This window comes from Protopterus annectens, chromosome 16.part0 (genome assembly GCF_019279795.1).
Source record: "Protopterus annectens isolate FY-2018-M chromosome 16.part0, PAN1.0, whole genome shotgun sequence".
Taxonomy (NCBI): domain Eukaryota; kingdom Metazoa; phylum Chordata; order Ceratodontiformes; family Protopteridae; genus Protopterus; species Protopterus annectens.
Genome location: NC_056750.1, coordinates 856,861,243 through 856,876,354, shown reverse-complemented (window position 1 = coordinate 856,876,354; position 15,112 = coordinate 856,861,243). Strand labels below are relative to the sequence as shown.

The 15,112-nt window shown below is 43.4% G+C and overlaps 1 protein-coding gene across 1 annotated transcript in view; it reads left to right on the top strand.

Annotated features, from left to right (window-relative positions):
* CHD8 (chromodomain helicase DNA binding protein 8) overlaps window positions 1–15,112 on the top strand; it is a gene marked incomplete in the record, with an annotated part of 4,119,653 nt that overhangs the window by 1,651,492 nt on the left and 2,453,049 nt on the right. The window contains 1 exon segment of the mRNA XM_044057960.1: window positions 10,681–10,824. Within this exon segment, the coding sequence (XP_043913895.1) occupies window positions 10,681–10,824 (144 nt within the window).

The window sequence follows — 15,112 nt, the reverse complement described above, 5'->3', positions numbered from 1 at the left end:
ACCCTTGCTGTAACTTCGGGAAAGGATCCCTGTTAAAGCGTCTCCTTCCTTGACTGCTAAGACATGTGTCAAACAGTCTGTGTGCTGACCCTTTTGTGTGGCTTGGAATGTTTCCAATCCACTTTTAAGCCCTGGGTTACACTCCTCAGGTGGTTTTCACTGCGATGGGTGACTTGCATTATTTTCTATTGAAACTGTAAGGGATAATACCTTAATTACCATTATGCTTCAGCAAGCATTGCTAGTAACCATTGAATGTTCTGTAGTGCTACCTCACCTTCATTCTTACATATGGGATCGGAGCCAAGGCTCGGCCTGTTTACAAGCTGGAAGTCTTCTAGTTGGCTCGTGGCTAGGTAGGTATCCCATATTGCACCAGTACAATACCCAGATCTCATTTGCCGTGTTGACAGGTTCGGTTGTGCTTCTCTTGGCTCTGGCTAAGTTTTTTGAATTTATTCAAAATTTATTCAACATTTTTGTATTTTCTAGACTAAACTGTTATATCATAGTTGTTTATCATAGTTAGCGCTGTTTAGAATAGTTACCTTTATAATTGCGCCTTTGTGTGCAATCTTTTGATAACTGGCCTTTTGGCTTGATCGTATTGGTATCCAGTGTGCTGTTTGTGTTATTCATAGTTTGGTATTTGTAGGCACCTTTGCACTTAGTTTGGTGTGTGTAGTTATTAGGAATTAGTCTAAGTTTTTGCTGGATTCCTGCTTGCTAAATTGTTGGCATAGTTAACAGGACGAGCTTCTGTTCTGTTTTGATTCTTTAGTCCTAAGCTTTATTAGTTGTGGTGTCAGAACACTGTTATGCTTTTTCTTATTAATATATTTTGGTTTGAGTGTGTGACTTTCCTGCCTTTGTCTTTTAACTAGGTCTGTTTTAGTTAGAAGACCTAGTTGTTTTCCTTTCCCTTCCTTGCCAGGCCCATTTAAGTTAGAGGACCTAGTTCTCGTGGTGTCTTTCTCTCTCTGCAGGGCTAGGCCTGTTTGAATTAGAGGACCTAGTCGCACTCCCCCTTTTTCTTCTTTGTGTGCGTGCATTTTGTGAGAATGTCCAAAGTTAGTAAGGACCATAAGCCATCTGGCTTCAAGAAATGTTTTAAATGCTCACAGAAAATGTCCATCGCGGAAGGCCACAGTAACTGCGTTTACTATCTAGGGGCCATCCATTTGCAGGAAACAGACTTATTTTGCCACTCGTTTAGTCCTAGGGTGTTGCAAGAAAGTAAGAATAAGCTCATCCTAAAAGGTCTTCTTAAACCTTCCTTTGAGGAAGATCTGCCTAGCTCTTCCTCTTCTTCTAGATCTCAGGGATCTAAAAAGGGAAAGTCCTCTGAGGCCCTTCCTGGCACCAGGTGGTGTCTCAGATCCACCTCATAAAATCACAGAAACGGATAAGTCTTCTGCCTCTTCAGCTCCACAGATCTCGGTGCCGATTGAGAGCACTACTGTAACTACAGGGTCGGTTCAAAGTATTTTGGAGCTGACCACTGAGACCATTTCATGGAACTGGAAGATCCTGCTCTCCTACTGTGTCATCCAGGTCTTCCAGGAGTTTGTTGGAAGAAGATGTGGAGAGGGTAGTGCTGAGACTGTTGAAGTCATCTGCTTTGCCTAAATTGCTGTTGGCTCCGACCCAGTCAGTTCCGGAGCCACTAGGGTCCGTTCAGCCCTCTGCGATTATTCCTCCTGCTAGCCATGTTGATCTTTTGGAGCCGGAGTGTTTGGTACCACTGGTGGAACCTTATGTTCCGGCTCACCCTGAGGCTGTTTCTGAGCCCAGTTCTGCTCCGACACTTTCGGTGTTATCCGTAGTGTCATGGCCCCGACAGGGATGCTTGGAACAAAACTTCTTCGGTTCCGAGCTTTCCTCGGCTTGTCGGCTAGGGTGAGTTCGGACCCTATGTCTATCTCTGAGCTGATGGCTCTGGAGCCGACGGCATCCTTGGTCTCCTCGGTGCCGGGGAGGTCTTCAGAGCCGGAGAGATCGGCATTCAAGATGATGAGGTTGCTGTCCCGATCATCAGCTCCTACCAGATGTACCGACACTCTTCCTCCTAAATCACCTACTTCTGGCTCAGCTCCTACTCCCTCCGTGGAGTTGGAGCAGAGACCCTCAGCCTCAGGAGCCACCGACTGGTGGCCCCCACTCTTCCGAGACCTCCCTGGAATGTCCTGAGTAGCCCCCACGGAAGAGAACATGTAAGAGGAAGCATGTAGAATCCCAGGATGTGTCTGTGACCTCTGACATTCATAGGCATCCTGGAAATCCTTAAGCAGGGGTGCAGCTGGCCCACTGTCACCCCTTCTGTTGAGAAGTCTGTGAACCTGAAGGCTTTTGGGTCTCCACCTTTAGCCTCTTGGGTGTCTCCACCTTTCGACGAACCGATGGAGCTAGTTAGTTGAAAGGTGTGGGATACTCCTGATGCCGTGGATCCAGTCCCCAGGAGACAGAACAAGTTTCATTCTGCCCTTCCTGAGAAAGATTTTTTGTCTAAAGGTGTTCCTGTAGATGTCATGGTGGTGGCAGTGGCCATTAAGAAGGAGCTAGCTGAGACTTCTTCTGTTCATCCACCGAATAAGGAGTCTCGATTGATGGACAGATACGGGAAGCGCATCTTTAGTTCAGCGGCATTTACCCTTAGATTGCTGAACTACCTTACTCACTTCACGAGGCTTCAGAGAGATCTCCATAAAGAGTTAGGAGATTCTCTACAAGGTACATGTACTGAGGAAGTCCCTGACAAGGTTTCTGCCCAGTTGTCCACCTTGAACTCTATTGTCAATTCCCATGCAGCTTATTTCGTATGCAGCCAATGGAGCGAGTAGAGCAGTGGGTTCAGGAATTTCCCTAAGGCGTCATTCCTGGATGCGTTTGTGTAACTTTGCAGAACCGTTCAAGTCTACCTTTACCAACACCCCCTTCGGCTCCTCTTTGTTTGGACACTCACCCGTTGCGAGCAAGAAGGAAAAGCACTCTCTGTCATGGGAGTATGTTTTACTGTTCCCTCTAGACCATACCTTAAGGGTCAGAGGGGTGGTAAAATGTGGTTCAAGAAGTCCCAGAGGTTTTTCCAGGATGCACAGGGTGACTCCTCCTTCAGAGACAGAGGAGGAGGAGGAAATGTTAGATGTCGCCCTAGAGGCATGGGCGGTCCGCAAAACCAGGGAGGTCGCGATTCCTTTCGGGGCTGGCCTTACCAGCGCTCCTGATGTGTGGTCCGCCTGTGCTTCTCTGGGGCCGGTCGGGGGTCACATTTCTTTGTATCCAGAAGCCTGGCTGGGTATCACTCAAGACAAGTGGGTGCAAAGAATTATTATCAGAGGGTTATGTCTTACCCTTTTCTCTTCCACCTGTTGTTCCCAAGAAGTTTCTGGATGTTCCACCCAGTCACAAGGATCAGGCAAGTGTGGAAGTCAACAAGTTGCTGTCAAAAAAAGTAATCCAAACCGTCCCAGCAGACCAAGTAGGATCCGGAACTTACTCCAGATTCTTTTTAGTGCCAAAATGTACAGGGGACCGGAGGCCCATTCTGGACCTCAGCAGACTGAAAGAATCAGTAAAGGACAAGTTCTGGATGGTGACTCTGCAGTATATACTCCCATTATTAGGGAAAGACAATTGGATGTGCTCAATAGATCTCCAGGACGCCTACTACCACATAAAAATGGACAAGGTGTTGGAGTCATCTATGCTTCCGGCTGGGAGCCAATCATTACCAGTTTCGTGCTGTGCCTTTTGGTCTCACCACAGCCCCCAGGGTGTTCACCAAATGTATGGCAGTAGTGACAGCTCACCTGAGACGTCGAGGATTCCAGGTTTTTCCGTATCTGAATGACTGGCTCTTGACTGCCCCCACCAGGCATCTACTTCTTCAGACCAGGGACGCTACTGTTCATCTTTGTGCCCAGCTGGGAATTTCTATAAATTGGGAAAAATCTGCCTTATTGCCCCCTCAATCTGTGATCTTCATAGGCGCAGAGATAGACACAGCAGACACGTTGGCTCATCTTCCTGCCTAAAGGGCACATAATCTGGTTCTTAAAATTCGGCGTCTTCTCCCCTTAAGAAAGGTCAAAGCCAAGGCTGTTTTGCAACTTTTAGGGACCATGGCTTCCACCATGCTACTAGTGCCACTAGCCTGGCTACACATGAGAATTCTTCAGTGGCTCCTGTCATCCCAATGGTCTTTTCAGCACCTCCCATTATGTTATCACATTCTGCTGACAGAATCTTGCAAGAAGGACCTCCTTTGGTGGACACTACCCAATCAGTTAACCACGGGCACTTCATTTGTTCCTCACCAACCCGTTGTCACTGTGACCACAGATGCCTCACAGATGGGGGGGGGGGGGCATTATCTTGGCAGGACTGTCTAAGGCACATGGCAAGATCACGAGGCTCATCTGCATATCAACATCCTAGAGATGAGGGTGGTACTCCTGGCTATGCAAGCACTCCACAACCTTCTGCCTCTGGAGACTATTGCAATACAATCAGACAACGCTGGTAGTATGGTTTATCAACAAACGGGGTGGAACCAGATCTTATCCACTCTGTCAAGAGGCCATGCGAATTTGGAAATGGGTGATAGCTTCCCAGGGTTTTCTGGTGGCAACGCACATTCCAGGGACAACCAGCGTGGTAGCTGACAAGCTCAGCAGAGCAATCCTTATGCCTCACGAGTGGTCTCTGAAACAGGAAACAGCAGAGCAGATTTTCCGCAGATGGGGACAGCTTTGCTGCGACCTCTTTGCCAGTCCAATCAATGCTAAATGCAGCAGCTACTACTCCCTCATCCCCCCCTCCAGGGGAGTTGCTGAGAGACGCACTTGTTCATGATTGGCCCCTGGGTCTCCTGTATGCTTTTCCTCCCTTTCCTCTCATTCCCAAGGTTATTCAGTAAGCAAAACTGCTGGGAAGCAAACTTATCCTCATTGCTCCTTACTGGCCTCATCAGGTTTGGTTCCCCATCCTCGGGCCTCTTCTCCTGAAAGATCCTTGGATTCTGGACCCAGTTCCAGACCTGTTGACTCGCATGTCAGGTTTGCTTCATCCCTCCTTACACACCCTCAATTTGACAGCGTGGCTGCTTCAGTTCCATCCCTAGTCAGGCTTGCTGACTTCTCACCCTCCGTGACTCATATCCTTACATCTTCTCATAAACCTTCCACTAGGAGACAATATTCCAGTAAATGAAGAAGATTCTCTGTCTGGGTGGAGAAAATGAATGTTGACCCTTACACTGCCTCCATTCCAGTGGTTTTGGAATTCCTGTCTGAGCTTTTTCACCAGGGATCTGCGGCTGCCACTGTCAGAGTTCAACTGGCAGCGATTTCAAACTTTCATGTAGGTTTTCAAGATTCCAATATGTCATCACATAAGCTGTGCAAAACCTTCCTTAAAGGTGCCACTTTAAGACGCCCCTTTCATGTGTTGCCTCATGGGATTTAAATTGTGTTATCCAAATTGACTTCTCCGCCCTTTGAGCCTTCTCATTCATCTTTGAAATTCCTCTCTTGGAAGACTTTGTTTCTGGTCGCTATCACCTCAGCCAGATGGGTGTCAGAGTTGCAAGCATTGTCTGTAAAACCCCCTTATCTGATTTTTCACAAGGACAGTGTGTCCCTTCATACTAATCCCTCCTTTGTCCCCAAGGTCTGTTCCCATGCCACTTTGAATCAATCTGTAGAGCTTCCGGTGTTCTTTCCAAATCATTCCAATGCAGCTGAATACAGGTTTCACCAACTGGATGTCCATAGACAATTACGTTTTTATTTGCACCGGACTAAGGAAATCCAGAATGATCAATTATTCATTTCCTTCTCTGAATCCAGGTCAGGCTTATCAGTTTCCAAAGTGACGCACACTAATTGGATTTCTAGCTGTGTAGCTTACATTTACAATTCTGAGGGTAGATCTTTACCTTTTAAAGTCAAGGCTCATTCTACCAGTTCTCCGTCTACGTCTGCAGCCTTTCAAGCCAAGGTCCCACTTGATAATATTTGTGCAGCAACTACGTGGGCTACCCCTCACACTTCTATTACTCATTACAAATTGGATTTAACCTCCAGGGGTAGAGCTTCATTTGGTTCCACGGTACTCAGGAGTATTTTTCCTTGAGCCACCCAAGAATAAGGCGCTAGGGACGCTGTCCCATATGTAAGAATGAATGTGAGATAGGATTACAGAATATAAAGAAGTGATTTACTCACCATAACGTTCCATGTTTGTAGTCCATCTCACCCTTCATTCTTACAAACCCACCCTCCTACCCCCAGCCTGGAAGTACCTGGAGACAGAAAAACATTATCCTTTTTTTATGGAGACCTTTTAGTATTGGCTTCTTTGGTGTATTTGTTATCTCTCCTAGTTAGCAGCAAACAAGATCTGGGAATTGTACTGGTGCACCATCTGATACCTACCTAGCCACGAGCCAACTAGAAGACTTCCAGCTTGTAAATAGGCAGAGTCGGAGCCGAGGATTGGCTCCGATCCCATATGTAAGAAAGAAAGGGGAGATGGACTACAAACATAGAACGTTATGATGAGTACATAACTTTTTTTTTTTATGCAGTTTTTCAACTTCTGAAAGTTGCCAAACAAAAGGAATGGCTCCCACAGTCACAACAGTCATGGCATTCAGTGTCCAGTAATTTATAAAGTTGGTTAAGGACAAATTTTGTGCATTTCCCTTCACATCAGAGAAGTGGATTGTGTAGAGAATGGGTCCCATTACAGAGCCTTGAGAGAGAATGGGTCCCATTACAGAGCCTTGAGTCACGCCAGTATGATGTGAATATTTAATGTCCTCTGGGGAGGTGTATTGAATATCTTGGCATGGTCAAGATAGAGAATGGGTCCCATTACAGAGCCTTGAGTCACGCCAGTATGATGTGAATATTTAATGTCTTCTGGGGAGGTGTATTGAATATCTTGGCATGGTCAAGATAGAGAATGGGTCCCATTATAGAGCCTTGAGTTACGCCAGTATGATGTGAATATTTAATGTCTTCTGGGGGGGGTGTATTGAATATCTTGGCATGGTCAAGATAATGGCAGAGCTGGAATGAAGTCCATGAATGGCATTGTTCACACCTCAGAAAAATCAACCAAATTAAGTTGACAAAGATGTACCTTTCATGTACTGACTAGGGTGAAGAGTTTTTAAGGTACCGACAAAGTGGACTAAGATGCACTTAACTAGTTCATAGATGGTCCTAGTTCATAGATAGCACTGGTGAGCCAAATGGGCTGATCATTTCCAGGTCAGTCGCCATGCTTCTTTTGCATAGAGACAGCTTATACTCTGTGTAGAGGCTGAGATTAAACAGCTTAATAAGGAGGTTCAGCAGTAACATACTTTGTGGCAGAAAAACTGTCTGCTAAGTTTTAAGACCTCATGGAGGTGCTGTTTTCTTTGTCAGTAATGGCTTCCAAGATCTTGCTCCTAGTGATAATAGGAGGGCACAATTTATTGGTTAAAGGGAATGAAACTTCAGATGAGTTGTGTATGTATTATCATTGTTAGGAAATTGTGAACTAGTGTGAAGATTTGTCATACAGACAATTTTTGGTCTTTTGTACCCTGTGGTGCTTCACTATTTTTCCTACACTCTCTTGTTTCTGTTTTCTGTTTTAAATGTTAAATGGTCTTTATATTCTTTGATACTTGGGATGTGTTTAACACTACTTGTTTAGGATATGTGCAGAGGTCAGCAACTTAAGTGATTGAGCCATTTTTAAAATATTCACTAAGTAAGTAGTCTGAGAATTACAGTAGACGTTGACTCTTGGCTAAGAAGTTAAACAGAACTGATAGTTTAGTTTTTGTTAAAAATGAATATGAAGTCAACTGCCATCAGCAAGCAGTTTATGTATGAACACTTGAGCAATGCTAGTGCTGCAAGGCAGAAGCATATTTTTAAGTCCTAGCAGAGGCCAGTCAGTCAGCCACATGACAGTTAAGTTGCAGCCCTCTGTACCAGAGCATGTCACATGACAGGTAAGTTGCAGCCCTCTGTACCAGAGCATGTTGTGGCAGTAATTTGTGTTTGTTTAGCGCTTGTGTGCTCCTCTGTTTCACTGGTGCTTGTGAAGTGTAACTCGTTACCTTGGATGCTGACAAGAAGCATACAAAGGATCAGTTCAGGTAAAGTCACTTCAGCTACCAGATCTAGAAGATTATCTCTCTCATACCCTGGCTGTGGGAGGAGTGAAGATGCCTTGAAGTTTCAAGTAGTTTATTCAGTTAAGTTGGTAGGTGGATGAGTGTTCTTGTTGTAAAGAACACTAATTAGAACAAGAACACTTGTCTGTCTAAGGTGGACGAGTGTTCTTGTAAAGAACACTAATTAGAACAAGAACACTTGTCTGTCTAAGGTGGACGAGTGTTCTTGTTGTAAAGAACACTAATTAGAACAAGAACACTTGTCTGTCTAAGGTGGACGAGTGTTCTTGTTGTAAAGAACACTAATTAGAACAAGAACACTTGTCTGTCTAAGGTGGACGAGTGTTCTTATTGTAAAGAACACTAATTAGAACAAGAACACTTGTCTGTCTAAGGTGGACGAGTGTTCTTGTTGTAAAGAACACTAATTAGAACAAGAACACTTGTCTAAGGTGGACGAGTGTTCTTGTTGTAAAGAACACTAATTAGAACAAGAACACTTGTCTGTCTAAGGTGGACGAGTGTTCTTGTTGTAAAGAACACTAATTAGAACAAGAACACTTGTCTGTCTAAGGTGGACGAGTGTTCTTGTAAAGAACACTAATTAGAACAAGAACACTTGTCTGTCTAAGGTGGACGAGTGTTCTTGTTGTAAAGAACACTAATTAGAACAAGAACACTTGTCTGTCTAAGGTGGATGAGTGTTCTTGTAAAGAACACTAATTAGAACAAGAACACTTGTCTGTCTAAGGTGGACGAGTGTTCTTGTAAAGAACACTAATTAGAACAAGAACACTTGTCTGTCTAAGGTGGACGAGTGTTCTTGTTGTAAAGAACACTAATTAGAACAAGAACACTTGTCTGTCTAAGGTGGACGAAAGTGTTCTTGTTGTAAAGAACACTAATTAGAACAAGAACACTTGTCTGTCTAAGGTGGACGAAAGTGTTCTTGTTGTAAAGAACACTAATTAGAACAAGAACACTTGTCTGTCTAAGGTGGACGAGTGTTCTTGTTGTAAAGAACACTAATTAGAACAAGAACACTTGTCTGTCTAAGGTGGACGAGTGTTCTTGTTGTAAAGAACACTAATTAGAACAAGAACACTTGTCTGTCTAAGGTGGACGAGTGTTCTTGTTGTAAAGAACACTAATTAGAACAAGAACACTTGTCTGTCTAAGGTGGACGAGTGTTCTTGTTGTAAAGAACACTAATTAGAACAAGAACACTTGTCTGTCTAAGGTGGACGAGTGTTCTTGTTGTAAAGAACACTAATTAGAACAAGAACACTTGTCTGTCTAAGGTGGATGAGTGTTCTTGTAAAGAACACTAATTAGAACAAGAACACTTGTCTGTCTAAGGTGGACGAGTGTTCTTGTTGTAAAGAACACTAATTAGAACAAGAACACTTGTCTGTCTATAGGATGAGTGTTCTTGTAAAGAACACTAATTAGAACAAGAACACTTGTCTGTCTATAGGACGAAAGTGTTCTTGTAAAGAACACTAATTAGAACAAGAACACTTGTCTGTCTAAGGTGGACGAGTGTTCTTGTTGTAAAGAACACTAATTAGAACAAGAACACTTGTCTGTCTAAGGTGGACGAGTGTTCTTGTTGTAAAGAACACTAATTAGAACAAGAACACTTGTCTGTCTAAGGTGGACGAGTGTTCTTGTTGTAAAGAACACTAATTAGAACAAGAACACTCGTCTGTTCTTGTTGTAAAGAACACTAATTAGAACACGAACACTTGTCTGTCTAAGGTGGATGAGTGCTCTTGTAAAGAACACTAATTAGAACACAAACACTTGTCTATCTAAGGTGGATGAGTGTTCTTGTTGTAAAGAACACTAATTAGAACAAGAACACTTGTCTATCTAAGGTGGATGAGTGTTCTTGTTCTAAAGAACACTAATTAGAACAAGAACACTTGTCTATCTAAGGTGGATGAGTGTTCTTGTTGTAAAGAACACTAATTAGAACAAGAACACTTGTCTATCTAAGGTGGATGAGTGTTCTTGTTGTAAAGAACACTAATTAGAACAAGAACACTTGTCTGTCTAAGGTGGATGAGTGTTCTTGTTCTAAAGAGCACTAATTAGAACAAGAACACTTGTCTGTCTAAGGTGGATGAGTGTTCTTGTTGTAAAGAACACTAATTAGAACAAGAACACTTGTCTATCTACCTACTTAACGGAGTAAACTACTTGAAACTTCAACAAGGCATCTTCATTCCTCCCACAGGGAAGCTACCAGGGAGAGTCTCCTAAATCTGCTAGTTCAAGTACCTTATTTGGACTAATCGTTTGTACTCTGTCTTGTCACCCTCTGGGTCACAGGTGGGATTCCAGACCTGACTCGAACGTTCTGTATTACCTTTGTTTTGCGTATGCTAATAAAAATACACTGACTGCTCTTGGGACACTGATTTGTTCACCTTAAGTTGGTAATGCATGTTTTGTACCCCCTACCAACGTAATTGTATTAATGGTTTGTTTAGGAGCACAAGGTGCTTTTAACTGGAACACCCCTACAGAACACGGTGGAGGAACTCTTCAGTTTGCTGCACTTCCTGGAGCCCTCTCAGTTCCCTTCTGAGGCAGAGTTCCTGAAGGAATTTGGAGATCTCAAGACTGAGGAGCAGGTGTGTAATGGTTTTGTCCAATGACATTGCTCAATTTTCACTCTGAAAATGGTATTGTTACTGTGCGCATCAGGTGTTTTGTCCAGCTCCACAGATGTGTTTAAAAAGTAGTACATGTGCTGTATTTTAAAATGAATGTATGTAGATTTAAGTGTGTGGTAAATAAAAACACGATTATCTAATAGGCCAGGTATGTTTAGATGTGGCATTTGCAACTACTGTAGACACATGGAAGTTGGGCAGACATACCACATTAGGGATAGGAAATATTCTATCAAGAAAAGATTTGATTGTCAGTCTAAAATGATTGTTTATGTATCTCAGTGTCAAGTGCCCAGCATTTTATATTGGAAAAAAACAATCGTAAACTCAGAGTGAGTTTATCAGCACGTTTACTGTATTAGTAGGGGAAAACAAGAAAACACATTAGCAAGGCACACCACTGAGTACACAGAACACAAGTTTCAATTGAGTGATTGACCAAACAACATCAGATAACAGGGTGGGACCAGATAAACTTATTCCAGAGAAACTTGAATTTCTGTGGCAAATACGTAGTTATGCATGCCATTTTCCTGGGCTGAATGAGATCTGTTCAATTTTATGTATATTAAAATTAAAGAGTTTAAGATGATTAAAGCATGTTTTTATAAAAAATATGCAACAACTTGTTTTAAGTGAGAAACAACATGAAAGGCAGTTGACAACACAATGTTTTAATAGCTAGGTACTGAAGGGTTAATATAACCTTGGGATGGGGGAGGACGTTGTAATTGGTCTTGTAAGAGCATATGATCAATGAAAGCACAATATAAAAGTAGTTTTATGTTGTATAGTTTTATCTGAAGAAGTTCCACCATTGAGTGGGACGAAAAGTGCTTAATAAAACAGTTTTTTATTGCTGACTGGATTTTCTGCTGGTTCTTTTGGTTGCTTTTGAGTTGTACAATTACATTCCCGCTTGGTTGTTACAATTTAATGACCAAAAAGCCTCTATTTCTCCACAAACTGATCATATCTGCTGGGCATGGTCTGCACTCGGTACATGTTGTTAAGGCCTGAAACTCCTTACCTGTATCCATTAGTTAAATTCCATCCCTCACACCATTTCTTTACAACCATTTTGAAAGACGTCTTAGCCAAATTCTGGGTCTGTTCTTATAAACTATCTCCCCAAGTCGTCGTTCATGCCTTGTACCTCCTTACTCCCCCTTCTTCACTGACTGCCGTCATCATGATTTTTCCTCCCACTTCATTGTGCAATTCCTGTTTGTATTGCATTAACTTTCTTTTAAACTAATGACAGTTTCTCTAACTATTAAATCATTGTCATGCTTAACTAATGTTTTCACATTGTCTTTTCTGGCATAATTGTTTAAACTGTATATTTGTTATTTATTACTTTTGAAGACTGAAAAATTAATTTTTCTTTAAATGTTTCTGTAATACTTTGGAGCTTTTCCCCATGGGCCTTTGCTGAAAATGGGCACCTACTGTCGAATATTGAAGTAAATGTGTTTTTGGTGTGTGTGTCAGTGATCCAGTCATAACTTCAGAAATGTGTACCACATCTGGCTGCATTTCCCAGCTCATCATCCTCTCTTGTACGCCGACCTTGTGCCCAACACCCCCTACCCGTCTGGAGGTCATTCAGGAGTTCTTATTTCCAGTGATGTTCATCGTGTTTCACTGTTGCAGTCATTACTCTTGGGTTATCCTGCTGGCAGGCTACCCGCAGTCGGCCTGAATTCCAAAGTCCTGGTCCAGCGTCTGTTGCTGTCGCCTCTTCCCTGACGTCAGTGCGCCAGGGGTATAAAAGATGCAGCTGACGCCATTTTCTTCAGTCTTTCTTGCCGCACGGTGCCCGAAGCAAATGCAGTTCGCAAGTGCCGGTCGGACGACTCCTGAGATTTTCAAATGCGAATTTCAGAACCAAAGTCTTCTTTAAAACTAAGTACCCCATTGGGGAAACTCTTTTCTTGCTCCAGACCGATGTCAGAAAGTTAACAATTGTATTTCTTGTGGGAAGCAAATACCTCATAAGGATTTTCATTCTTACTGTATTCCTTGCCTAGGCGCTGACCACGACGTTGCTAGCTGTCGGTTTTGTGCTAGATTTAACCAACACACTATTAAGCGTCTGTTCGATTTTGCATTTCATCACTTGGATTTAACTGTATAATGCTGTCAGAACAGCCGACGACCAGAGTTTACAAAAAACGCAAGGACAAGGAAAAGGATAGGCATCCGAGGTCCAAAACCGACGAGGCCTCCGCTAGGCCAGTCGCCGGTTCTCAGTGAGGCACATTCGCAGCCCCTGACGCCCACTACCTCAGAGCCACAGGCCGCTTCCGACCCCGACGTGGAGCCGACTAGGCCTCTGGATACTCAAGGTATTGGATACTCGGAAACCATTCCCTCAGATGGGTCCGGAACTGCTGAGCAGGCATCGGCTTCTGAGGATGTCTTCAGGCCTACACAGTTATATGTTAAGCCAACTTCAGCTTCAAAGGCAAAGACTAAAACAGTTCTAAAGACAAATAAACAAGTACAGCATTCTCCTACTCAGACTTCCATGCCTAAAAAACAGATGCTTAAAATGGCTGAAGACCTAATTACTTTGATCAGGGGTTCCCATCTCCCTCCTGATAAGAGGCCTAGGCAAGAGACAGAATATGACTCTTCTGATCAGGTTTCAGTTTCCTCTGATTCCTGTTCTGAACAGGGATACTCTTTTCCTCCCTACGAGGATTCTGATGCTGAAGAATCCATTCCTTCAGCCTCTCCTCCTGAGGATTATTCTTTTGGGGAAACCCTGCATACCATGAGGGAGCATTTTCACTGGGAGAGCCAAGATTACTCAGAATCTAAGAAAAGGCTCAGAAACTTTCTTTTACTACCTCAGCACAGACCTGTTGCTATTCCACCTGTTCTAGACATTGTAGTTGATGTATTTTCAGAGTCTGGCCTGTCTCCTGACTCTTTACCCCCTGCATCTGCTAAGCCAGACAGAGATACTACAGGGTCCCAGACTCTCATAAATTTCTGTATAAAAACCCCGCTGCTGACCCAGAAACTATATCTCAGGGTCCCAAAGGCGTCAAGGCTTCCACTGCAAAAAAAAATAAAAAACCCTGTCCTCTCTGATAGGGATTCTAGGGCACTGGACAGATGGGGGAAAAAAGTTTACACTTCTGTTATCTTGGCTGTAAGGGCTTTAAATTGTCAGTTTCATATGCTTAAATATCAGCAATACTTAATGTCACTGCTTAAACAGAAAATGTTGACAAATTCTGAATGTTCTGATAACAAGGAAATGTAGGATTTATTGCATGCAGCTGAACAAGTGGGAAAGCATACTTTGCAATGTAGTTTTGATTCACTAGAGGCCTCTTCCAGGGCCGCGGTTACGGGTTCTGTCATTTGAAGGCATGCTTGGTTAAAGGAACAGAATCTGCCTGATCATGTTAAAGCAAAATTATTGGATGCTCCATTGCAGCATGATACTTAGTTTGGTGTTAAGGCAGAAGAGAGGTGTTGAAGAAAATGGAGGATAAAGCGAAATCCATGCAGACAGTTAAGGATTTCTTACAGGTACAGCCACCCAGATTTAGCAGGAACTGGCCTACAAAGAATTGGTCCTTTCCAGTATCAGACAGGCCACAAAGAGGCAGATACAGACGTCCCAGAGGCAGATCTCAGCTCCAAGGCTCATATGGACCTAAACAATGGGGTGCTTCTACCTCCACAAGCAGAGAAGACAAATCACAACCATACAGGAAACAGTCACAATGACTTTCCTCTGCCAGATCCAAGCACTTATCTTTTGGCAGCCCCCTTAGGGGGAAAACTAGCACTTTTTTCACCAAATTGGCAAATGATTACCCAGGACAAATGGGTCTTGAACATAGTGTCTCAGGGCTACAGGTTCCACTTTCACACCCTGCCAAGGGCAACAGGTATGCCAGACCTGCCACACAATCAATGGGCAGAGGCACAAAGGCAAATTACATGCCCCATGGACATGAGGGCCATTTATCGAGTACCACAGCAAGAGCAGGGGCAAGGATTTTACTCAAGACTTTTCTTGGTGTCCAGAAAGGACAAAGCCTGGAGACCAATACTGGACCTGTCTATACTAAACACGTTTCTGGATGTTCCAAAATTCAAGATGTTGACTCTACAGCAGCTACTGCCCATGCTGAGCAAGAGGACTTGGCTCGTAACTTTGGACTTAAGAGGCATACCTGCATGTCCCAATCAGGCAGTCTTGCAGAAGATACCTCAG